Source organism: Lingula anatina, chromosome 2 (assembly GCF_051362555.1).
Source record: "Lingula anatina isolate TDL-2025a chromosome 2, LinAna3.0, whole genome shotgun sequence".
NCBI lineage: Eukaryota > Metazoa > Brachiopoda > Lingulata > Lingulida > Lingulidae > Lingula > Lingula anatina.
In genome coordinates, this window is record NC_141768.1 from 36,361,478 (window position 1) to 36,389,034 (window position 27,557).

A 27,557-nucleotide genomic window follows, 5' to 3' on the forward strand; every position below is an offset into this window, starting at 1 on the left:
TTTCAAGTCTAAAGCACTAAGCAGGTACTATTTCTAATTTTGTTGATAAAATAAAATAAAAGACAACTCTGAAATAAGAAACGTTGCATAATCCTGATTTATGGAACAAAAGTAAGTCTGTTTCATTCTCAACACATTTGGCTGTGAAAGTAAACAGACATGGACCATGTGAAAAAAATAAACCAACTAAACTGTATCTTTTCGTCATAAAATATGTAAAGGGGATAGCAAAAACCATCTTATGTACAGTCATGCCATTGGGGTCTGGTTTTACAGAAGTCAAGTCTTGGTTGGTCTCAACTTTCAGATTTGGGAAAACTCTGGATAAACCTGCAGTACACTGATAAAAAATTATTGATCTAAAAGATAACCCATTGCTTATTTTTCATACAGAATTGGTCTAACGTTGATTTTCCCTCAGTCAAGATACAAAAAAAATTAACTCAGTCCAGATAGTAATTGAAGGTTGATGTGCAATGATATTAAAAATAATTTTCAAAAGTAGCTGGTAACTCTCATATATATATAGTTAGTAAAGATAATTGGGAAATTAGTGAATAGTTAGGTAAGCTGCCATGGTTTGAATTCACATTCTGACATCCGTACAACAAATCCTTTATCTATCTTTCTGAGTAACCATGTGAAAGCACTTCACTGAAGAATGAACTTCATATTTGTTGTTGAAATTATATGAATGTTATTAAAAAAAACAGCTTGGATTCAAATACTATTTATCTGTTGGACTGAACTGATATGCAGCAGGAAAGATGTGGTTGCAGGTATGGGCTTACTGACTGTACATAAATGACATATAATATTGAAACAACACATTTAGAACATATATTCAGATTTAAAAGATATCAATAAATAATTCAAAATAAGAATCAACACTAAGGCATTTAAGAAAAGCAACCAATAGAATTATTCAAGCAGCAAAAAAGTTATTGAGAAACAAAAATAATGTATATAAATCAATTGCATGCTTTTTAAAACAAGCTTTTAAATAAACTGATTTTCAAACAGCTATGCGCTAATTCAAAATATTGCAGTTTACTGTCAATATATATATTTAAGCTTGACATGCATAATAAGACATTCTTTAAGCTTCCTTCATCTCCTTACAATAAAAATCTCCCATAAATTGAAGAAAACACACAAACTAAAAAAATGCCAAGTATGGACAAAAATAGACAAAAAGTATGTCTAGAATGTCAATAAAAGGGTGAAAAAAAATCCAATTGTCACTATCCAACTACCACTTCCATTCTACTTTGAGACTGATAAACACTTCAGTGCATTATAGACCCCATCATAAAAGTAAAGGCATGGCATTTGCAAAGAAAGCATCACCACTTTCGCAATTTCCTGTGGTTTCCAGAAAAAGAATGTATGCACAACCACAACAAAACCAGGAGTTCTATTGGAAAATGTGCCTTTCGTATCATAGTGATGTCAGCACAAATTCGTCTTTTTTTCTTAAAAAGTGCTGATTATTTATAATTATTTTTGTAACTGAGAAGAGAGATGTGTCTAAAAACAATTGATAGGTCATTTAAACAGTTCGTGGAGTGGTATGGCAATACCTGGCTTAAAAAATGTACATTCACAAAATCTCATCAATCACAACATCACTTGAATACTAAAACCAAAAGGTGAATTCACTTTTACATTAGGAAGTTTATGAAAAAGGGGAACAGGTAAAAGGTGTAAGGGCAAAGAATAACACAAGACCACACATTTGGTCCATTTCTATATAATATTTTACATATTCACAGGTATGAAAAGAGAATGGAATGCATATCAAAGGTAAACTACAACTCTGTGAATGTACAGTAAAAGCACAGGACAACACAATGTATCTATGGACCAATCTGACATATGACACAAATAGTGGACAGAAGTGTAGAGGGCAATGCAGGGACTGACTGAATCACAAAGATGAGATTCATTTTCCAATTCTATTCTCATTTCTTTGTAAATGACAAACTTTATGAGAGGGTGGAAAATAATATATAAAGCCCCCTGGCCCTTGCTCTAAAATGGCTGTGTCACACTCATTCATGATGACATACCTGAGCCCGGGTTGGATCCTTGAGATCCATTGGCACCAGCGACAACATTACCTGCTCATATCAAACATACAAGCACTGAATATTAAATCAATGCAGTACAGGGTAGATAGAAACACAATTGTAGAGTGCAAAACACTGTGCACTGATTATAACTGTCTTCACACATACAAGGTTATAAGTGACAGTGTGAATATAGAATGAAACATACTGGTTTTTGTATGTGTGAACACAGTTGATGAATAACCTTGCTCAATGTTATAGTAAATATTGACATTGCATTTATACCACCATGATAAACAGGGAAAACATGTAAAACCACAAAAGCTAAAGATTCAGTTTGGTTTTAAAAATACTCTTTTGAATAATGGCTGTTACTGCATATTAATCAGAACTACAAATATAATATAAATAGAAAAAGTTAATTTTAAATTATGAGCAAGGATATTCATATAATATTCCAACTATAACAATGAAATGAAAGTGTTCCAAATGTCAATTATTTTCATAACTATAATAAATACATCAAACAACAGGGCAGCTAGAGTAGTGAATGATGTCTAACCAACATAACATATAGCTATGCATACATAAAACTTTTAATTTTACCAACAAATTAAGATCAATTTGACTTTCTCTCACAGCAAATTGCCATAGCTCAGCTTAGCATTATATGCTGCAATGCTACCAGTGCACATCTGAAGACGTTTGGATCCAGGAATTTTGTGCAAAAATAAACATTTTTTTTAATTGGGAAGATAATGGGGATTCAGACATCTTCAAATGACTAAACACCAGATCTGTAAAAACCACTTAGAAATACAGAAGGAATCATGATGTTTAATATAACTGCACACTGAAAAGAATATCAGCAAGCTAAAAATGTTCATATTCTACTGGACAGCCAGTTCTAGAAGAGCTGTTATTAGTACAAACAAAATACCAATAGCAAAGTCTGAATTATATACAAAGAATCACCGCAATGACATTTGGCTAGACTAGTCAAACAAATGGAGCCAACCCATTACTGACAACATATTACATGAATTATACATTTCAACCTATTCTTCTGAAAGGAAGCAACATACATGTAACAAAGTGCGAAACAAAAAGTAACTAATCCATGATTATACTACAAGCCATTTTCAGACATCAATGAATCATTTCCCTTTTTTATGTGCTATTATATGACCGAACCTAGTTAAAAGACAGATATACCCCCTTGGTCTTTTTTATAATTTTTGTAATATGATATAAATCTTTAATGTTATGTTCATCTATAACAAAAAACAGAAAGAGAAGCAACTGATATGTTAATCTTTCTGTTATTTAGTATACCATTTCTTTAAAACTTCTTTTAAAAAATCAAAATGCAACAGATATGAAAATGACTTGTTGTTGTTTGTCATAAATTCTATAATGCAATCAAGAGAGCAGATCTAGCAACAAGAGCACTTACTTCTGTCACCTTTGCTTACTACAGAACATCAAATAAACACAAAACACATTAAGATTACATGAAATGTGGGCATGCTGTCTGTGCTATACTGTTATCCCTGAGCATACCCAATGTGCGTGTGCGCACAAAATACAGAACAGTTCTGAGGTGTTCTGTTCCTAAAATCATCTGTCAAAATAGTAATGACGCAATCACTGCATCATGTGGATTTTGAAAGAGAAAAATTATCCTTAATCATATAATAAGGAAAGAGCACAGCAACAGTTAAATGCTCAGACACAGTGTCTGTCCATAAATAGTTTACTGTCTGCTGCTAATAGTAAAATGATATCAACTGAGGGTGAAGGGGAAAGGAACAGAACATATCAAAACCATTTTAAGTTCAATGTGAGAACATACCCCTACAGCTGAAAGCATATCTTTCTCACACAATCTCACACACCTGACTGGGGAATAATGCTAATTACTTATCATTTAAAATAAAGGGCACTTTAAAGCTGTGTGGAAAGTGTGTACTTTACACTAAGAAGCAGTACTATAAGATGACAATGCTTGTAGTTTCTATTCTGTTTAATATCAATACAGAAGCAGTAAGGTAAATGTGCCTAACTGGAAAAGATTGAACAAAAACATAAGTTCACAGTGTATGAATGTAACTTTAATTACAACATGAGTGTGTAAAATATTATATCGTGCCATTGTTTGACAACCAAACATGACAGTTGTTTCTGAGTAAAAGGCAAAGTTGTTTTTATAATCTGCATTTATGCCCAAAGGAACAAAAATTCTACAGGGATATTTATGGTTATCATAACCATGGTTTCATCTTCATATTTGATTGTATTTTGCTGTAATTGCCATTTCAATTTAACCAAACAGAATCGCATCACTTCTGAGAGTACTTAAAAAGCAACGGATCTATTTTTTCAACATAGAAAGACACTAAAATTGAATATGTGAAATCCACTTGAGAAATGGTTATACTAATGGTTGTCAATCAAAGAGAGAGAGGGAGAGAGAGAGAGAGAGAGAGAAAAAGAGAGAAAGAGAAAAACTAAGAAAAGGGATGTTTATGGCATATTATGAAATTTATCAATGCACGTTGGATATAAATTGACAGAAAATGCAGGTACATTGGCATTTACCAATGACATATTGCCAAAAATCTTAAAATTTCTTTTTTCACATCTATGAACGTTCACATAAGAGATTGTATTTTGTGAAATGTGATGCAATTTTGCTTAATTTTCTACTTTTTTCATGTTCAATGATTTGTTTGATGAAGAAAAATATACGTGTAAAAAGGGGTAAATACTATTGCATGTCACAGAAATTCCTGGGCCTCTGTCAAACATTCAGCTTTATATAACACTTAAACACACAAATCCAGCTATTCATACTTCATGTTCAACCAAATGAAGGATTACTCATTATTCCATCATCACAGTTTTTCAATTGGTCAATGATAATACTACTATAAAATTCAACAAATACATAAAGGGTATTTTCACAGATGAGACAGACATTATCACATTTGTTCATAGTACATTATATTACCAATTCAAAAGAAGTACACAGACATACATATACAGTGGTCATATATCATTTCGAGTAAAATGCCATGCGCTTTCTACAATACTAATTTGGCTACAACCACTAGAGTGATTAATAGTTATTCCTTAGGCAAATCAAGATTACTGACAGGACAAACAAGGTCAGACTAGATGAACTTCTAGATTAATCTCTTGTTGGACATTCCATGTCAAAAGTGGCTATTCCAGCCAAAAGTTGAACCAGCTTTAATCTCAACTGTACAATTCATTAAACAGAACATGATTTTAAAATTCATTGTCATTTTGAGTTCCAGTTGCACTTATGTGATTTGACTTGAACTTAAAATGTGGATGATACACTCCCTAAATGAAATAATTTAAGGCATTTTATGTATTTGATACTGGAATAGGTCACAGGCTGTGTCAACGGTATACTTGCTTAAAAAATGTCTGAGAACTTCTGACTTTTTATGTCGTATGTCCTCTCTAACAGCAGTGGCATATTATGATATATGAGCCAAAAAGATAACCAGTGGATATAAGAACATGTTGAAATGTGTGTTCCCTTGCAAAACAACACTCAAATCATGTACATTAACTTCTCATTCACACTTTTATAGAAAATATAATGAAATTATAACTTACTTGAAAAGTTGCGAGTAGCCAACATGGTAGTAAGAATTGCACCCTATTGATAAAAATAATATTGTTAGAAAATTGTTTATACTGAAAAGAAGATTTTTCAATGCCAATGTTTTAATTGAGTGTTTAACGATGAACAACATACATGTTAGAGAAATGTGCTTTTGAATTACACAGCATGCATTTGTTCTTACGGTAATCTTACCTTAAGTTTGCGCCTTGCATTGAATTTCTTGAGACAATCCACTGTTTCTTGTCTATGAACAACAGAAGCAACACGCTCTCTTTGCTGGAAAAAAGCACAACAAAGCGTAAGCTTCATCTCTGCTTTCAAAATTGTCATTTGTACATAATGCTAATTTTCTTGTTAGAGCCTTCTTCAGAATAAGTCATTCAAAATATGTACCACTACCATCAAATCAAATCAATAAATTATTTTCACTCATAAGCTTTTATGCTGCTAAAACACCTTACACAAAAAACTGTTTTAGCGAAATCAATATACCTCTTTGTAGGAGAAATGCTATCAAGAGACAGAAAGTGTTTCACAGCATATGCATATTTGGCAACTCTATCATATTCTCTCATATCATAAAATATTCTGCTTTGTAAAAGAAAATGAACCCACAATGACCAGTCCCTTATACATACACAAATCCATGGATGCTTCAGTGCATCCCCTGCTGTGATACGCTTTGCAGGGTTGACTGTCAGCATGCTGTTGATGAGATTCTTAGCCTCGGGTGTCACTGTGTCCCACTCTGGTGAAGGGTACTGTCAAAAGATTCAACATGGCAAAAAATAGTACAAAAATACTTGGAGTTCATTCTCACAATCTGAACTAAAAACATCTGCTTAAAAACATAACTCAAGAACAAAAATGAAATAATAATGATAATAATAAATAAAAGAAACCATGCCAGTCTGGCAAATAAAAATAAACTCACACTCAGAAGTAAAATACTACATAATTAAGGATAGACTACAACTTAGGAAATTGTAGGATATATTATGCTAATGGTGTTTCAAGAAAGAAGAAACGACCACTCACATCATATGCCCCTGCTTTAATTTGTGCATATAACCTGTGTTGGTCTTCGTCCCAAAATGGGGGGTAACCCACTAACAAAATGTATAATATCACACCTGAAAAGAAAATCCAAGCACAGATTAGACAGAAGAAGAAACAAACACTAACTCAGAAACTCACATCGTATGCCCCTGCTTTAATTTGTGCATATAATCTGTGTTGGTCTTCGTCCCAAAATGGGGGGTAACCCACTAACAAAACATATAATATCACACCTGCAATGAAAAAAGAAGAGAAAAAAAACATTACGGATGATTATAATGACAAAAGCGTTTACATCATGTAAAGAGGCAGTATTCCATGCTGTTTCTTCTAAATAACCAGTTCTTAGGAAATTTTACGGACTGAAAGAGTCTGTTCAACATGTATAAAATATTACATGCGAATTACATCAAAATGTTGATTCCAGCCCAAGTTGTTCTCAGCCACTGCTATTTAATTCTAAATATTATGCAGAATCAAAGTTTCTAAAAATTCAAACCATGGCTACATTTGATCTATATGAAGAATGAATATACATGTTTAACTAAAAAGACCTACAGCTTAATTCAAACACCTCTCACAGCCACCTACCACATGCCCATATGTCTACTGGTTTTCCATACGGATCTTTTCTTAGAACTTCCGGTGATAAATATCCCGGGGTACCAGCAAAACCTGCAAAGAAAATAAAATTGTATTCAATACAATGCCCCTTACCAAACAGTGGTACATATCCCAAAATTGTGAAAAAAACTGAATGAGGTTAAATTGTTGGCAGAAATTTTAACTCAGTTTTAGTTTTATTAGTTTTATTATAATAATTATGCTTTGCTAACTTGGTGTACTCTGAATATTTGATAGCAAAAACTACAGAACAAATATATGGTTAATTCTTTAAAAATGAAATATTAACACAAAAGATGTTTTTAATGATTAAAAATAAAATTTATCCAACTTTGGTTGATACAATATCTCACAGAAATGGAACATCAGATGATATTTGGTGTTTGAAAATGATTCACAGATAATTTTGCGCAGTTTGAATGATTAGCCTGAGGTAACTCATGAGTCAATTAACCACTATGGATAAAACACTTTTAAGGTGGGTGTAATGCATCATTATATTTGACTCATCCTATTTACCAAGAAGGGCTCGCATTTTGTGGATTGACTATGACTTGGGGTGTCAGACTGAATTTTTGTAAACTGTCATTATTCATTCATTTAATTATCATGTTACATAAACTATCAAACATCTGTGTATAGGAATATGATAAACAGCAGATATCTGCCACAGGTTAAATCTAGGGTCACTGGTTGTGATAAAGTCATAATTGTAGGGACAAACAATGAAATAAATTTCATTTCCTTCACAATGGTATGAATCATTTTTAGACACCACAACCAATTTAAAAAAAAAATTGCAACTGTCCAATCCAGTCACGACATCTCACTAACTAAGGGTTAAGTCGCCTTTTTATATATTCTTTTTTTATGGATATTTTGAGTGCTGCTTATGGATGCTGACACTTACCATACCATGCCTGCTGTTCTCCCTGAACTTCAATTGCTAGTCCAAAATCTGCTAACTTAACTGCTGCCCCTTTGGCCTTACTTGCAAGGAGTAAATTTTCAGGCTGAAGCACAAAAATTATTAGCATAATGGTTGCAAAATGTGTCAAATATTAAAGGTGCATTTCAAATATGAATACAATAGCTATTACCACCATGTAATACATCAGCATATCTGTTAGATGTTTAAGATTTATGTGCATTATCAAATATGGAAAATGGCAGTTTGTGCAAAAGTGCAAGCATAATATCAATATTTTTTGCAAGATATCTCAACAGGATTTGAAAAGTAAATTTATATAAAACGACTGGGAGTTTTCTTAATTGTACAAGAATTTGAACTTAGCAGTTTTATCTACTCAAGGTCACACATACAATAATAATGATAAAAACAATTAACAAAAGATATTACAGATTTGTCATACAAACTGTTTTAGACTGAGCTGGTTTAGGTGAGTTCACCTTGACAATATCAAACAATAAAACAAGACATAAAAGCTGACAAACGTTCAACACAACAATTAACACAATTAGACTAGATGTGCAATATAACATTAAATGGAAAGTTTCCACAGTGCTTTCATCAGTGTGCATTTTAAGGGATAAGTTTTTTGCTAAACCTTTAGAAAAAATAAAAATGGTTCAATTGGCACATCATTTTCTAAATATCAAAGGCTGGGTAACTAATTCTCCTTGGATTTTTCGTGAAGAAAAATAGTCCCAAATATTATGAGAGATTTTGATAGAAAAATATAAATAACGAATAAATACAAGACAATATTCTGAGGAAAAAGATAAATCTGCTGCTGGTCCAACTAGGCATTGGCAGATACTCTATAAAAAAGAACAACAAACATTTTTTGCATTTCTTTTAGGACCCCCAATTATGCATCTAGATCATTTATTAATGACAACCTGATAGTTCTCCATGGGTTTTCTGTGCAGTTTAAGAGAATATTGCAGACATGATGCAAACCCAAGGGAGAGAACCGACACAATTATGAACCCAGTTTGCTTTAAATGGATGTTAAGAGCAGACGTTATGGTACATATGTTCAGACATGATCAACCCCGGAGAGAAGCTCTACTTTCCATCCACATAATTGAGAGAATACTTTCCCCTTATGTTTTTTAAAAGGTGTTACCAATGCTCCAGTGAAAAAAAAAATGATTAAAATAAATTTGTCTGTTTCAGACTGCCATTTTCCAAATCTGATTTTTTAAATTCATCTAAAATAAATCTTTTTTTTTTTTTTTGTATGTTAATATTTGCTGGTATTCATACTTCAATTAATCAAACAAGCAAATTACTTGTAAACAACCAAGAACACAACAGAGCACAAATCTCTCAGTCATTAATATGTATACATAGTATACTAGCTATATCCTGTAAAGTTTGAAACCTAAATTTTTGGGATTATTTTCAAATAACAATTCCAACTGACAAATGTAAGTTACTGAGAATAAGCACTTTTTAGATGAAGCACAACATATATAGTTCGGTTAATTGATTAGTGGAATGAACCCACTGATACGGCTATCTACTTGGTTACAGCTGATACTTCCTCAACAACAGTCAGAATGCAGTTAACTGTCATTTCACTTATAGCCACCATCAAATGTTGTCCAGTGTGTTCAACCATTTATATTACAATTACAACAGTTTCAATATTGATGAGATGGTATCATAAGTTCAGAGAGGTATTATTTAATGTATACCTTTATTTGTCAGTAATTGCTCTTTCTGCTTCATAAAAAATTAACAGCAATAAACTCTGTGGATTTCCTTCACCAGGAAATTGGTTCAGAATGTCCAGAAATTTATTCAATTTTTCATAAAACATCAGGACAATTTCCCAGCAGTTTTAAAAACACAAATAAACTCACAGTCCCTTTAGCAAACTGGGATTGCCTTTGAAGTTGAAATTAAATTGATTGGACTAGCAATCTCTTTATTAATAATATTATCATGTCAAAGTGTGTGTTCACCATGGATAGCAGCAGCAGGCCACATACCTTGAGGTCTCTGTGGACCACACTGTGTTGATGGCAATAACTGACGCTCTCTAAGATTTGCTGCATGCAGTGACTGAAATGTGAGAAAAGGTCATTCACATGAATAAACCATTGAGACATGACAATGATCTGCGTGCAGCAGAAGGGAGACCTGGAACACTGGTTGGTCATCCACAACATTCATATGATCAGGGTAGGTGGAGGTTAGTTGACAACATGCACTATGGAGTAGCCTGAAGGAGGAAAACAAGCCACAGTCCATCATACATGGGTCTGGTGGGAGAAAATGCAGCTTCAAGACACTTGATCTCCACCACTGACAACTCCCTTGACTGATTGACAATTTCAGTGGCTTTGATCAGTGACAAAGGGTCACAGGGCATGCTTGGGTTTTTAATACAGGATTCTGAAAACCCATTAACAGTTCAACTCGGAAATGTCTTCCCAGAGATTTTTTTCTCTGATTACCCAATAAAGTCCAATTGAGCAACCAAGCAGATATGGATTTCAGTTCTGCTGCTTTTGAGTGACGACTTATTTTACTAGATAAAAGATAAGTTGACCAAGCTAGCTCTGGCCCTCTAAATTGAAACAGATGCTACGTTTTCTGCGAGGAAGCACCACCAGCCACATCAGTTCATTAAATCTCCTCTACCCACCTTCAGGTCACGATGAATAATATTATTTTGGTGACAATGGTTCACACCTTCCAATATCTGTTGTATGCAGTGACTGAAACAGCAAAAATGTAATCATAACACTCATAGGTGACACAGATAGTACCCTTGGTTCTGGGATCCTTTTGGCTTTCATTCACAGCATGCACATGGCTGGATAACTGAACAGTAATGGTTGGTTTTATTGTTGAAGTTTAAATTTTCATGACCACATTAAAGTTCATGCATTTAGAAAGTGGGATGGGAGACATGCTATATGATGGATAGAATTATTCTGGTATTTTAACATCAACTGCATCTCTAGTTTCTTTTTTCTTAAATTCCTAACATAAAAAATCATCTAGATTGAATAAGTTTTAATATTCCACTTTTGGAAAATTTCAAAATAAGTTCACAAACTCTTGTTATTAAGCAAAGGAAGCAACTGAAAATAGGGATCTTTAAATAATCTTTTAATCAACAAGCATGTCAATTATATTTATTATTATTATTATTATTATTATTATTATTATTATTATTCAGGGTATAAAGAGCACTAAACAGTATTGGTTACCTGTGCCTCCATTGGCATTTTTTAGTTTTCAATTTAAAACCAATGCATCTCTAACAAAAACGTAACATGTCGTTTTCCACAAACAGGACATAATAAAGATTTAAATCTATTATTTGTCATGGTCTGCCCTAAAGCAAACTTACTTGCTTTTTCTAACTTTCTATTCAAGCCATAGGAGCTCAAGGTCAAAAATGTATTTTTCACTATTTTAAGAAAACTGATGTCACTATAGGTATGGCAAATCTGGTCAAAATATTTTATGACCACTTTGAGCTAGCTTTACTATTTTTCAACATTTCATATGACTTCCATGGCCTGATATGCTGACATCTTAGCTTAAACTAGAAAAGTGGTACTTTTGTGTGAGTTTTTCTATGGCCGCCTTCACAACAGCAGACACTAACTAGACCTTGGATCAAATATGGCTGACCTGCTTGAATGCTTGTTGCATAATCCCCGCGTGGAATCTGCTCAGTGTCTATTAGAGGATTAGATAGCAAGTTTTTAAGTGGGTCACCATATTTGATCCACTGGCTAGTTAGTCCACTGATGTGAATGCTGATTTGTTTTTAGCTGAGATGCAAGACACCTACACATCAAGAGTATACTTATCAAGCCATAGTGAATAATTTGAACTAGCAATACACAAGTACAAAACTTTTGGAAGATTTGCCATTCCCACATATACATACAATTACATCTTAATATGCCTAAAAATAAAGATAATCAAACGCAACCATACACGATAATATTTAGCAGTGATTTGGATTAGATATAATTCTTTTAGGTCTTTATATTTAAACAAAGTGAAATAAACAATGGGTTAAAATTGATTAAAATATTCAAAACATTTTGTTAATAGACTCCATGCAAAATAAATAGATTAAAGGATAGAACCAGGTCATCTCCCCACATGCACCATACAAAATCATTCTTCAAACATTAATGCATTAAAAAACATTAATGCATTAATGTCAATCAAGTGAGATGTAAACAACAAACATGTAATTTATCATACAAACATCCAATATTTCTGTAATTTATCCAATACTTGATACTTTCAATTGTTTGATACATGTTGGAACTACTTGAAGGTATCGAAAACAATGCCTTCTCTCATACCCTGTAGTTGCATTACCATGCATTACGCATTTTGCAGAATCTGTATATATGACAACAGTCTCAGTTTGATCCCATTAGGAAGCCTCACATTAAAGGGATAATAAGTCTTCGTATGAGATCTATATTTCACAATAAAAACATTGTGAATAACTCATAGAAATATATTATATTCTGTTTTAACACAAAAACGGCAGTTATAGCTATTTTTTTCTGATATCTGAGCTTGTCTTTAGACCACGTGACCTCCACTGATGGCTATACTCTGTTAAAATCTCTCAAGAGATTTTAACAAAAAACCAAACTTTTTAGAAAAAAACCAGGGACTAACTTTGCATGCAAAAATGGATTCATTAACCATTGGTCAGTATGGGAAAATTGTGATTTACTCCAGGAAAATTCATTTTTTGGCCGAAACAAAGAGTTATTTTCCCTTTAAGTAATAGTATGGATAGTTTTGATAAAACCATTATTAAAAGTCTTTCATTTAAAGCTGTTGTGTTGAATAATTTATATTATCCTTGTAGCAAAATCATGAAAAAATGGGGGGGGGATATAATTAATTGACAAAAATCAAACATTACCCAATTCTAATTATTCATGAAAGTTTGTTATATTTACACCTCTACACTTTAGTAGACACCTGCATGATAAAAAAGAAAGTACATGTGTTTTCTTGCTACATGACCTACATATGCCAGGTGTGTAATAGCACCAAGATATACTTTTAAGGTAGGAGTACAGCTTGAACAGATGATGTAATACTGTCTCAAAACATACATATAATTGATATACAGCTGCTTGTACATTCTTGTTGAATTAATCGATGTTTGTTAAAGCCTCTAATTAAAAATCAGATAAACACGATACTATTTTCAGCCTTGAAATGCAGTTTTACACACACACACACACACACACACACAGACACACACACACTTTTTAAAAAATGGTTAGCGAACTTATTAGTATGAAAGATGGAAGAACAATGACAAGTGATAAATATACATCATTATAACACTGAAGATCAGTGAGTTAGTCCAAAGAGTGCAGTGAACACTTTTAGAATCTAATTTTTCCAAAAAATATCAATATGGTAAAAAATGTTCTTATTCACAAGATATCAATTAGTTTCCCAAAACAACATGCACATCAATATAAACATTTTTATGAACTAATAAATTTTTACATGTATACAGAATCCTTTTTTTATTACTAAAATTCAATACAGGTTCAAAAATAAAGGTCAACATATCAAATGACCAGAACCATTTTGCTATATAAACATTCTTAACAACACTGATGAGATTTAGATGCTTTGAATCTTTTTATGCACAGCTTGTTAAATTATAATTTTTCAATGTTTTACATTTAATTAAAACTTTTGTGTTTAAATTTAGCAGTGCAATGATTCTGTGGTGATGACAACTTTATGAGTTTCATTCACTTTCTATTTGTAATGCATAACCTGTTATCATGGACATTGAATTCTACCTTGCTAATGCCTTGAACATACCTTTATGCATGTATAAAAATATATCATACAGTAAGGAGCATTACTGTGGTTTCAAAACCACATTTATCTTGCTGCAACCACCTGGCAGTCAAACCTGACAGCCACAGCTGATATGATATATACCCCCCCCCCCCTCTCCTCCTCCTTGCACACTGCTCTTACCTTGCATCTGCTTCACTGTAAAATTCTCTGGCTACTATATCTTCAAAGAGTTCACCACCAGTGACCCTACAACAGAAGAAAACTTTGTGAGAATATGGACCAACTAAAAGAAGAGCATGTGTGTGTGTGTGTGTGTGTGTGCGCGTGTGTGTAATAAGGAAAGGCGTTATTACTTACACAGCCACAGCACTATCCTAGTAATAAACATCTCTCTCATACCTCTGATACATTGTTTTTTTTTTTTTTTTTCAAAAACTAGTTGCAAACAGGCTTCAAAAGGATGGAATTGCCATTTCTTTTGATAAAGACTCTTCACTTACTAAATGTAAGGATCAAAAACACATCTGAATCAATGAACACAAATAAAGCATAACTGCACTTAACAGGTGAAAAAATACCTATCACATTTATCTGGACCTATATTAAACCTAGATATCATAATTTGCAGCCTTTAGAAACAAACAGATGTAGTTACGTGTGCAGTATCAGATGCATAGATATTAGAAACATACTTACAGGTCAAATACAAGGTAATGGAATCCTTCATCCTGGATACTATCATGTAAACGGACTGAAACAAATCAAAACATGGAAGAAAATGAATGGTACTACATACAAAAACAAAAAAGAAAACTTAGATTAAAATATTTATAAAAAACTTTATTTTCAAATATAACCCATTTCAGATGCTAATTGCTGATAACAATCAAACAGCCTGAAATTACCACCTTGGAAAGTCAAATTTTAATTGCCAACATGTAGAGGTAGGAAAATTGAAATAAGTGCTTCTAATCTGTTTGTTATTTTTGATTATGATTGAATAACTTACTTTTTCATTTCTTCTAAATAAGTTATGCATGTTTTAATTCTCTTATAAAAAAATTGTGGAATCAGCCAAAGAGTGTGGTGTAAGTCAAAAGCTGATTTTTACAATTATTTGTTCACTTAAAAAATATCTAAAAGAAAAATCTTTCTCTCTGAAGAAAATTTAAGATCTTTTCATATAAATTTGTGCAAAATGATTTTTTTTTGCAAGGCTGTTTTAGACAGCTTCTGCTATATTGCAACAGACGTGGGTTTGAACTGCCTGGCAACATTGAATAACATGTAAGGATATATTTCAACAATAGCAGACGTCATAGCTCATTTCATGTGCAATAACAAACATTGCACATTCCCTTAAGTTCAAAGTTATTTTTCCTTTTTTGTATGCTTTCATAAAAACATCTTTTCATGATACCAGAAAGTACACAGAACCTCAGAACCATACTGACTTGTATTACTAAATGCTATATATATTGATTCGGAAAACTTCTCAAGCTGCTCATGCGTTTCCTTAAAGGGATAACAACTGTTTGCTTTTGTCAAAAATTAATTTTCCTGGGGTAAACGGTGATTTTCCCATACTTACTCCAATGTTTAATAAATCCATTCCAACAATCAATGTCAGTCCCTGGTTTTTATTTCAAGAAGTTTGAATTATTGTAATAATCTTTTAAGTCTTAAGAGATTATTACAGGGGTTTAGCCATCTATGAAGGTCCAAGGGGTGTGATGGCAGAATGATTGAGATATTCGCTGTTTTGGTGGTAAAATGGAATTTATTAAATTTCTATGAGTTGTTTACAATGTATTTATGATGAAATATAAACCTCATACAAACAGTTGTTATCCCTTTGACTTTGCAGACCTAAAGTGAATAGAAGTCCCAATCTTCTTCATCTTCAGTTCACAAGAGATAGCATCTAGACATTCATCACAAAGTTTTAAATTTCAGCTACCACAGAGTCCAGTTAATCTAACTCATATAGCAACCTAAACCCCCTTCATTAAGCAATGGCTAAAAATGGTCACCTTAACTGCTATCCAGTGGTATTTTAGAGATGTTGAAATCCTTTTTCTTAATTCCATATGATAATTATCAGTTTGTACTCATCTATCTTAGAATGTATATATCCACATCATGCTTCTAAAATTTATAGTCAAAAAGAAAAAAAAAACACTGTTTTTGCTTTTATTACATAGAATTTCTACTTTACTCTAGATAATTCATAATCAAGATAAAGCAGCTTGGCATTTAACATCAGTGCTAACTGATTTAAAGTGAATATTACGTTAGGCTGATACAGGCCTTTCAAACCCCTCAAAATCAATACTTTCATGTTATTTTGAGCTTCTAGCATGCCTAGTCCATCTGAACAAGCCTGAACCAAAAAGAAAAAAAGTGGGAGAAAAGGAAAATCAATTCAATTTTATCAAAGCATCTTTCAGGGTGAAATTAATGCAATTTCCAGCTATCCTCCATTCATTTCGCTTCATGTGATGCAATATGTAAGTGAGCAATATGCTACTATGATGCGTAGCCTTTCAATTTCCATCACACTACCGTTATGGACAGCGAAACTCCATTATCCACACAAATGTATCCAATACAAACACTAGTAGAAGCACCTTGCTAGGACGTCAACCTGCATTGTTTGACTAATTAGTTTAACTGCAGACACTAGCTGGGAAATCAATGAGTCAATACATTTATCCCCTGCATTGCCACATATAGCCCTTTCGAGCTATCACATTTAAAAATACACCTTGGCAATGACCACATCTTTAAAGAAATATGGAAAATGAACTGAATTTTACACATTACAAGGTACAACAAAACTGAATATAAAACGTTAAAGTTTCCACAATAGACCAAGATAACATTATGAAGAGACAAAGTACAGCTTAGTTTCATATGACAGTCAATGTTCTAGACCTTGTTTAATCTTTGCCAACATGTTTATCACATAAAATCCTCCATTTATATATAAGTAGAGTATAGGAATTAGATATATAATAGAATACTCCAGATTTAGTAGATATTGCTGACACTGAAGTTTCCCTCTTTTGTTTCTATTGTCTTTTTATCTGACTGCTATAAAACTGGGTTATGAACAATATATCAATATGGAAAGAGATAAATAATAAATAAACATAAGGTCAGCATTTTGCACTGAAATAAATACCAGCAGGACAGTAATCGTTTCTCACCAGTGAATAAAAAAAAGTTCCCCTATTGTTTCAATGTTATAATTTATTCAATAAAACAATGATATAAATGTTGACTATGGCATACAGCATGAAATGCAATCTTGAATTTCTTCCAAAGGAAAGTGTGGTATAGACAAGCAATATAAATCTGGCATGCCTGGGAGGTGGAGGGGATACTGATACTTTATATCAGATCCTGGCAGTGCAACATCCTCCAGTATCTTTTGACTATCTTCTCATAAACACAACACATTTCTTCACAAACCAGGCAGCTTTCTGAGATCATTCAAAGTGTTGGTCATGTATAGCTTGCACTGGAAGACCGGCATGGAAAGTGCTTTACAGGGAGCTGATATTACCAACTAAGATATGTAACAAACACAGTTGCAAAAGAACAACATGCTAATACTGATCTAATACAACTTCTGGTATGGAGCATGCTGCCAGTACATATAATGAGGAGTCTCTGTCAATCTACTAGACTGTGTTTATTATATAGTACTTATGGTTTTCCACAACAGAGAAGAGGCATTGCCAATTTTCGTCACCATGCACACACAAACCATGTGTGCCTTCAAAAATACTCGTCTAAAATTAAACAGAATTATATATATATCTTTACCATAGCCTTATAATCAAAGGGAACCAATGTTATTTATCAGAAATCATTTATTAGTAATGAAGCAACATCAATCCATCAGTAAAAAGGTACCATGCAAAAGGCTAGATAAGTTAATCCACACATTACACTGTGGTTTACTTGCATGTTTGCATGTTGGATGATCCTTGCATACAATGTAGTAAATGTAGTTGACATTTGCATCCAAGCATATGATGAATTTTCATACAGTTTGTGGAAATTATTCCCTCATAGTTTAACACATGCACTGATTAGAAACAATAAACATGTGCAAAAGGAAGTATACTTTTTAAAATTTTATAATGCATATTATACTGAAATGGTTTGGTGTGTTGGTCTATGTTTGATTTCCACTAGGCTGTTCTTGATCTTTTTGCATCTTCCATGTAAAGCATCATTTATAAAGAAAATGCCATACATGCATCTGTTTATGTGGGATTTTGAGACATGCCACATTTTGAGGTAGCACGAAACCGTTTGCATCATTTACACACGACTCAATGCTACTAGCATCTGAATGTGACAATCACATTCAGCATAAACCTGGTCTGATCTGAGCACTCAATTATGAAAAGATAGATTGTGGGAAGAAGTATTCAGCTGCTTGTAACATTTTACAAAGATGTAAAAAGAGCATTTTGAAGCATTAAATATCAGTTACTTTCCCCACATCCAGACAACGTTCATAGATAATGGGCATCTTTTGTGCTACTCAAAGACATCAAGCTGCACAGGGGCAATATATAGCCGTGCCATTTCCAGAGAACATTTCTTAAGTTCCAGTTTAGCTTATCAGAAGATCAGCCGATTCTTTTTCCTACACCATATCCATGGCCAGAGGCGCATCACTTTATAAAGAACATGCCACATATTTGAGCAGAAAGCTCAATTTGATTACGGTGTCACTAATTCCTTCCGCATTATTGATGCAGTTGACTAATTATAAGATTTTCTGCTCTTTTTATACCAACCTGATCAATACACGAAGTGAGCCTTATTCCCACAGCTTGTTTGGCTTTGAGTAGCAAACCTCTGTGTAATATTGTTTTTGAAATCTGCCATACCCAATAATTTGATTATACAAGTCTTTACCTTTACTCAAGTACCAATACAACTGCAAAGAAAATCAATTAGGATCTCTTGGAATCTCTCTGTCAGAAAGGCCTTTCTTTCTGTAATCTCACCAGAAATCAACAGTTTTTCTCGTTAATGATATAATGGCTCATTGGAAATAAGAACATGGTATTGATCTCAGGGCAAGTAGTCATCAACTAATTCATTTTTAATGAAGACATTTTCAGTTATCAGACAAGGGCCATTCGGACAGTGCCACCAGAATCCTGATAACAGAGTTCTGTGTCAAAAGGATGTTGCAGTCTGTTAAACCCAAATTTATGATAGCTGAGATGAAGATCTGTTGTAAAGAATAAAACACTTCAGTGACAGTCCACAAGATTCTTATGAAACCTTAATTTCCCACACACATTAAATCCCTTGTCTCAGAGGTACATTGCATCCCTTTGAAGTAATGACATTACTGCCCCTGCTCTATAATGTCAGTCTTACTTCAAGTGCAATTACATTGCAAGTGTCTGTTAACTTGGTATAAGATAAATGGTTTAAAATGCATATTTCTAGACAGTGTTTTGGAATATATTTATAGGTCAGAATAGAAACAGTTGATACCAACTGAAAAAAAAAAAAAAATGCTGAATACCTTTAACAAATCTGTGTTAGATTTTTTTTCTGCATCAAATCCTATGAACTGTCACTTGAATAATTAGTCAATTGTTCTTTAAAGAGAAACATGATCACTCAAACCTAACAGAACTGGGTTTATTTTCTAACAATACTGAAATTGTTAGCTTGTTTGTTCCTTGACAACAAAAATCATCAAAAACTGATGCTTGGTTTGAGATCGAAGTTCAAATAATATCATTCTTCTGTATCATGTAAACACTTCTGATTGAGGCAGAATGACAATACTAATTATGTAGACAAAACATGGCTGCTAGTGGTCTATAGTGTTGGTAGCTAGAAATTCTCGGATGGTAGTTGCATCTCTGTTAATCAAGTGGTGCTCTGTTATCAGAATCGACTTGTTCCTAACATTAATAGACACATGTCAATACATGCTAAGAAAATACCTAAATATCAATTTCCTGATAATCCAATGGAAAATTGTCCAATTTAAGCTGTTTGATGGGTTGTTTTCTAGTTGGACTTTTAATAATAGAGGAAACTATCCTATGCCTTAAACATATTATTTTTGGCTTGGAAACGCATTTTTGCAAAGCAAAAATGCAATCTATAAATAAACAGTTGTTTGTGTCTTATGATAATTTGACCTGAGTGTACTGAACAACAGCTTGTAGAATAAATGCTGTAAACTCGTGTCTTTGTTAAGGATTTAAACATGTAATTCATACTATCAAAACTGTTTTTGTTGTAAATAAAACTGACAATATGACAATAAACTATAATACCTTCACAATTATGTATACAATTTCAACAGAGATCAACATCATTAAAATACAAGCAAAGAGCGCACAATATTTAGAAGTACTAGTAGTCAATGTGAAGTACAGCAGAAACATTTTCTCTCTCTTTTTTTAGAATACCGAAGCAAAATAGTCAATGAACTGTTCCAGGTTAAGTGAGACTAGAAAAGGTAATTTGGGTCACATAAAGAAATTCTGAAGCTAAACAAACCCAGCAGGTTCAAAGCCCATCATCCCATTATTGTTTAACCAAAGGAAACTGAAGATATATTAAGTTAGCACCAAATCAGATCAAAAGCATGGAACATCAGTAAAAAGTCCTTATCAGCTTTATCAGATGCTTATATATTTTCAGAGATTTTACATTTTTTTCTATAAACAAAAGTACCTTAGACAAGATTATCAAATAAATAAATAAATAAATAAATAAATAAATAAATAAATAAATAAATAATAAAAATAAATATCAACTACTAGTAGTCCAATAACTGAAGTTGTTTCATTTTTACACAAGGACACTTAAATAATGCATGAAAAATATACAAACCTTTTACCTGAAGCACCGCTGACTGGTCATTCTACTATTGACAATCAAAAGCATTGCAATTATCAAACCCTTAGGCATAAAAAAGCCTTTGTGTCTAATTTATTTGGATTTTTATTGTAAAGCCTAATAGGGACTAAAAACGCCAATCCACGAATTCTGGAAATATCCAAATTTTGATGTCCCAAACAATACCATTACAGACACTAATGCACTGAAAACCAAGCTGAACTGTGAGCGCATTCAGAACAGATAGTCTGAGGGAGCATTCACATCGAGAAGAGCCGAGGTCTAGTAAGGCCGCGACCTAAATATGGTGGACCTACATGAAAGGAAGACCGCTAATCCTGTAATGGCAGACATGCTGAAACTGTTGGTCCGATCGGTCATGATATCTGGACTGGAGTTTTAAGAACCACAACTTTGAATTTACAGTAATCATTCGACATTCTTCACTAATAAAATTATATAAAACCCAAATCATTTTTACCTTTCATTTCCAACCAATCACATTCACAAACAAAGTAAGCTACCTAATCGTAGTATCCGTCTCAAACAAATAAGGTGATTTTGGGTCCGGCAAAAATCCATTAGGTCCGGCAAATTTTTCATTATTGCCGGTCCAAATGTCCGGCCATTTTGAAAAGTTTTCAGCATGTCTGTAATGGTCTCTCCGCCTCTCATATGCCTCCCGAAGCGTTGTCCCTCGACCGGTTGAATTGAGCTGAGATTTAATTACTGTGCCCCTGCAGGGACGACACGTGGGGAGGCGTGTGAGAGGCAGAGAGACCATTACAGGATTAGCAGTCTTCCTTACATGTATGTCCGTCATATTTAGGTAGTGGCCTTACTAGACCTCGGCTCGATGTGAATGCACCCTGAGAACTATCTGAAATGCTGACAAAATATGGCCAACCCCACTTTAAAACAGCATCGTTTAATCCCTTGATGGTCTCCCTGCCTCCATACACATCATTAAATGGATTACATCTCAGCTCCGAGGTATAATCGCAAGGCCTCTTCAGCAATGGCATGTGGCAAGGTGAGGAGGCCATCAGAGAGTTAGTTGGCACTACTTTTAAGTGTGTCAGCCATATTTAGTCTGCGGATCTTTTAGTCTGTAGGTCAACTTATTTATTCTGAATGCCCTCTTTCGATACTGTGTTCTAAACAAATAAAGATGACATCAGGCATTGGGGGACAAGTATCGACAATACAATCTAATTGTTATTCATAAAGCATTTCATGCCAATAATGTACCATCCATGCCTTTCAGACTTCAAATTATCTACCATTAACTACTAGTGAACTAATTAACATTTCACTTCTGCAACAGACACAGAACAGTTAGTATTTGCCCTAAACATGAGGAAATCCAGGTCACAACACAGTCAAAACAGCTAGACCATCAAAATAGAATTAAATCATAAAAGTTTGGGTTTATCAATTCATTTAGTTTGGTTTGTTCTGCAGGATGAAATTTAAATCACTTTTAACTTTCAATGTAACTTCTTTTGGCAGAATAAACAACAGACCCCTCACTCACATTAAAGGAGAAATGTCTTATGAATTCTCTCATTTAAATAATGAAATGCAATGTAAATGGCTTTGAGTCTACTAATTGAACATCTTGGTTGGTTAGTTACTGATGGTTATGGGTACTTTTGGAAGATCATCTTCACAGCAGCTGACATTTGAAACTGCTTACAGCAAGTATCATTACTGTAAACAGCAATTTTAAGACCATTCATTTTTGTTGGGGGATAAATCCAATAAAAAAACTATTTTTACCCTATACATAAATAGGGAGTTGGCAGGATGACTTAATTAAGGTTTCTTTATTTGAACTAAAAAGAAATAAGAACTTCATTAATTCCTAATTCAGATCAAAATCATAATACTAAATCATCATGATAGATATGGAATAAGAATGCCTCTATAACAGTAACCACTGCAATAATTAAAAAAAGCAGTATGTGCAACTTGATGGTAATAGCATTGGCAATAGGCAGCAGGCAATATAGGCTGGTATTCTTTTCTTTCTTTTTTCTTGGTGATAGCTTTTCTTAAAGTTTTTGATTAGACTGTCAATAATCAATGGTTTAAGAGGGCAATGACCAAAACCAATCTCTTATTCACATGGCCAATTTTTAAGTACTGAAAACAGTGAACCTTATAATGAATTATATATGTTCAACCTACAAGCTACTCCTATGGTAATGATCACCAACGCAGATAGCAAAAGATGTGAAAGGTAGAAGTTACTTGCTGGTTGGCAGGCATATGTTATCATAATTATCATAGATGTAAAAATAATATCTAGCTGGCAGAATATTGGCAGTTCTCTTTTTTACATCTTGGGGCTGACCTTGATCTAGTCTCACATTGTTGAAAATGTATAAAGCCTATGTGAGAGAGAGAGAAAAAGAGATGTGTGTTGTTTAAGAATTCAGTATTTGCCAATCAAGCGTGCAAATCATAAGAAATAAGTAAAATATCCATCATATGTATGTGAATACTATATGCTTGATATAATTTTGCTCTTAATTAACCAGGTTCCCCTTTCACTTAGAATGTTCCCTGGCAACAAAGTATAGATCAGCTATAACTGATCGTTTCAGTATGTGCATAACATATTGGCATGGTCTTATGAATTGTCAGACAACAAAGACAATATGCATAAAAAACATAACCCATCAAAGATTTAACTTTGCCACTGGCTACTTAACAAAAGGAATGTTCATCTTAACAAAAGGAATGTTCATGTAATATTTTAGAGATATCAGCCACTGCCATTTAAAAATGTTCATTAAAATTTTTTACAGACCCATAAACAAATTCACTTCTGAATCAGTGGTTCAGATGAAACTGACTCAACTCTACTGGCAAATTACATTGTAAGTTCACTGTGTGCAATGAATAAAAGCATGGAACATAAAGATACACACTCCCTTCATCCTTGTAATTAATAATGGTTTTATGTAACTACCATGGTGAAGGATGGGTTTAAGTAGACAGGCAACAACAGGAAAGTCCCTATGGATGTTGAATAAATTACCAAGAGACTGCCTGCAGTCTGCAATGGTTTTCATACCTATTCATCTTTGCATATCCTTTAATTGATGCATTCATATCATGAAATCCAGCCTGTGAAACAGATTTCATGGCTTTTTGTGATACAACATACAACAAGTTTCTGCATAGATTTTTTATACTCACCAATATTTGGATGTTTGAGAAGACGGCAGATTCTGGCTTCTCTTTCTAGCTTCTGGTGATCTATATGAAGAACAAAAGATATGCATATGTCAACAAGCTAAGTTGGATAAAGTGTAAAGTTTCCATGAAAGTTAGCAATAAGTATCCCTAGAATAATAGACTCACTATTAAAGAGTATTGCTTTTATTGATCACACACTGTGTGAGCTGAAGATAATACTACACTATAATAACATAGAGGAAGGAATGAACTCAATACTGATATGGAGTGACAATGCTTAAGCATTAGTGGCATTGAAATCTCCACATTTGCACTGTGCAGTGTGATAAATAAGTAAACATGAACCAAAAAATTACATATAAAAGGTTCTGAAATGAGAGACAACACTTAAAGCCTCAGGCTGACATTCACCCTGAAATGCCTTATCCTGCAGTAAGTAAATTGCCTCTAAGAATTCCCACTCTACTGAATATCTCTTCAGCATCAATATATTAACAACAACACAATAATTTGCAATAAAATATTCATAAAGGCATGCTGTGGTTGTGCATCACAAATATAGAAAGGTACATGTGACTAATGATAAACAGGGTGGAAATGTGTTCCACCAAATGAACAGTCAATAATTTCTACATTTATATTCTCTGGGTGGAGTTTTTAACAAAACGTCAGCCATAAAGAATCAAGTTATTCAGCTGCCCTTTTTTTGGTTTCATTTTCATTTGTTTCTAGAAGGTCAACCTTCCCCCACAAGTACACAAATTAAGAACAATGAAACAGAAGCCCCATGGCAATCAATTCTCTACTAATTTCACCAAGACAGTAACCTAAAATGACTACAGAGCAAGGTCTTTTGGCTTTTAGATTAGAAACCACTACATACTGCCCATGATTATCACTTTTAGATGATATCATCAATTTGTGGCATGCCCTTCCAATACCGAAGATACAATAATATGGAATAATAACAGACAAAATAACTACTGTATGTTCAGCAGTGCAGAGATGTTAACAGTGAATGACGCATATTCACTTACCTCTAGCTGATAGCTTTTTGGTATTGATAATTTTGGCTGCAAATTCTAATCCTGAAGCTTTTTGTACACATCTTCTCACAATGGAAAATGCACCCCTGGTGAAAAAAAAATATATACATGTATATATCATTTTCGCAAACAAATTGGCCAGATGTTAAATATCTTCAATTCACAAAGTGCATAAATAAATAATACAAACAAGAAAAGAAAGGTGAAAATTAAAAGGGAAATGTTAAATCTCTTAAATTAATTAAGTGCATAAATAATTAATACATACAAGAAAAATGAAAAATTAATGGTCCAAAAGAACACATTTAAATAGAAATAAACTGATATAACTGACAGTGAATATACAACAAAAGTTAATTTACAGGTAAATCTGTTTCATTTGTGGCTAAGCAATGTTTACTACCTACTTTCTAGTACCTACCTAACCAGTAAGAAGTAAATAGCTTAATGTCTCACTAAGTGCAAAAGAAAATACTGCTCATGTTTGCTGAAGTATTAAAAGTTATCCTGGGAAGTAAAAACATAAAAACCTTATATCTGCATATACAGTACATGTCTTTATTGGAGACTGATAAAATGTGAATTAGAAAAAAAAACTACGATAGCCAAAACAATTGCATACCCAATGCCATCATAAACAAGTTTCCAATGGCACAAGTAGTTTCAGTTACAATGTCAACACAAGTATAGTTAGTTCTATTTTGTCAGACATGTATCTCTTCTACCTACTGTACATGAAATTGGGAGAATGTTCTGTGTGCATATTAATTTGCATTGTTGATAATTTGCTGATAGCCATCGTAATAATATCATTGGTAAAACATTCAATCCTTTGGGATGTACTTTCCTTTTATAAAAATATTTGTATACATCAAACAGTTTGTTGCTGAAATTGCTGGATTGAAAAAGACAGCATGCCCTGACATTCTATTGAATACCCATAGATTAAATGACATCTAATCTATTTGATTATGAGGACAGCATTAGCATTAGTCAGACAGCCCAAGATTATCGGTTTGACTCCGGTTATCAAATTATACTATCTCATAGGCAATTTTGAGATATACTATCGAAGATATGACTCAACAGAAGTATCATATTTTAAGTGAGGATATCAACCTTTTTGTTTTCTTTAGAGAGCCCACAAAGTAACTCAGTATTAAATTCTATGCCAACCCCTCTTCAAGTGCAAGCTGGCTTCATGTGGTGCTTTGTATATAAACAGGGTTAGCATACTGGGTTTGTCCACATACCAGATATAATGTAAATCCATCAAGCTGACAATGCTTCATCTCTATAAATAACAGCACTATATACATGTTTGTTGGGCAGTGGACACTGCAGGCTCTATGCAAGTTAGGGCATCGGCCAGCAAGTGGCTTCACTGGCCAGCAGGCAGCGCTTCAGCTACCAAGGATTTCTATGCATATGAATGGGGAAATTGGGTCTTTAAGCTTTGGCTATGAATGATCATTCTTTATTTATGATACATCGATCTTTATTTATGACACATGAAAAAAATACTGTAACAGATCCCATATACGTAAGCTCTCACATAATGCTTGCAATTATTATTGTATGGATTACAAAGGCAGAAATTTTACCCTTAACAAAGCAATGGAGGTTCCTTTTGCATGGGAGTATTGCTCTCCTTTGAGTGGTGACACCAATGCAAATGTTAATGGCTCATTAAGTGTTTTGACAGATAATGCAGCTTCTATGCCTAGTGTGCCATAGTGGGAATAGGGGAAATATTACACTTATACAGTCGTCATCTAAACTAAATTATATAACCCTCTTTATAATTCAAATAGTGTTGGACACTTTCGTGACAAATGTAAATGGCTTTGTAAATTGACTATCTAATTAATGAAAAATACTTTTTTGTTATCTGTAAGAATTACAAATTGGCTGACAAAAAGTACAGACTGTACAAACCGAGTGTGAAGATTCAAGAAGGCAGGCAAGTATTGTGTTGCTAGTTGGTGGTATACAGGTCACACATTTCACTTTAATAATCTGTCAATATTCCCTTGCCATATTATCAATATTACTCTCAATCAATGACTGCCAGTGCAACTGAATAAACAAGAGCCATTCATTTGTTGTTGCTCTTATTGGATTGATGCTTATCATTGTTAAAAGCAATAAAGCAATACATGATTACG

At 33.4% G+C, this 27,557-nt stretch overlaps 1 protein-coding gene across 28 annotated transcripts in view; it reads right to left on the bottom strand.

Annotated features, from left to right (window-relative positions):
- Nucleotides 1-27,557, bottom strand: part of LOC106174951 (calcium/calmodulin-dependent protein kinase type II subunit delta) — a 41,578-nt gene that overhangs the window by 13,478 nt on the left and 543 nt on the right. For 9 of the 28 annotated variants that reach the window (XM_087005122.1, XM_087005120.1, XM_087005115.1 and 6 more), the window contains exons 2-14: nt 25,381-25,475; nt 24,344-24,403; nt 14,924-14,978; nt 14,408-14,473; nt 10,384-10,456; nt 8,330-8,432; nt 7,387-7,470; nt 6,934-7,028; nt 6,375-6,497; nt 5,929-6,012; nt 5,727-5,769; nt 3,529-3,546; nt 2,073-2,123 (exon numbers count right to left, since the gene is read on the bottom strand). In XM_087005122.1, the coding sequence (XP_086861248.1) occupies nt 2,073-2,123; nt 3,529-3,546; nt 5,727-5,769; nt 5,929-6,012; nt 6,375-6,497; nt 6,934-7,028; nt 7,387-7,470; nt 8,330-8,432; nt 10,384-10,456; nt 14,408-14,473; nt 14,924-14,978; nt 24,344-24,403; nt 25,381-25,475 (950 nt within the window). Of the gene's footprint in view, nt 1-2,072; nt 2,124-3,528; nt 3,547-5,726; nt 5,770-5,928; nt 6,013-6,374; nt 6,498-6,774; nt 6,870-6,933; nt 7,029-7,386; nt 7,471-8,329; nt 8,433-10,383; nt 10,457-11,042; nt 11,116-14,407; nt 14,474-14,923; nt 14,979-24,343; nt 24,404-25,380; nt 25,476-26,642; nt 26,710-27,557 lie in introns of those variants that run through there. The other 19 variants (XM_087005127.1, XM_087005126.1, XM_087005121.1 and 16 more) reach the window with 8 other exon arrangements.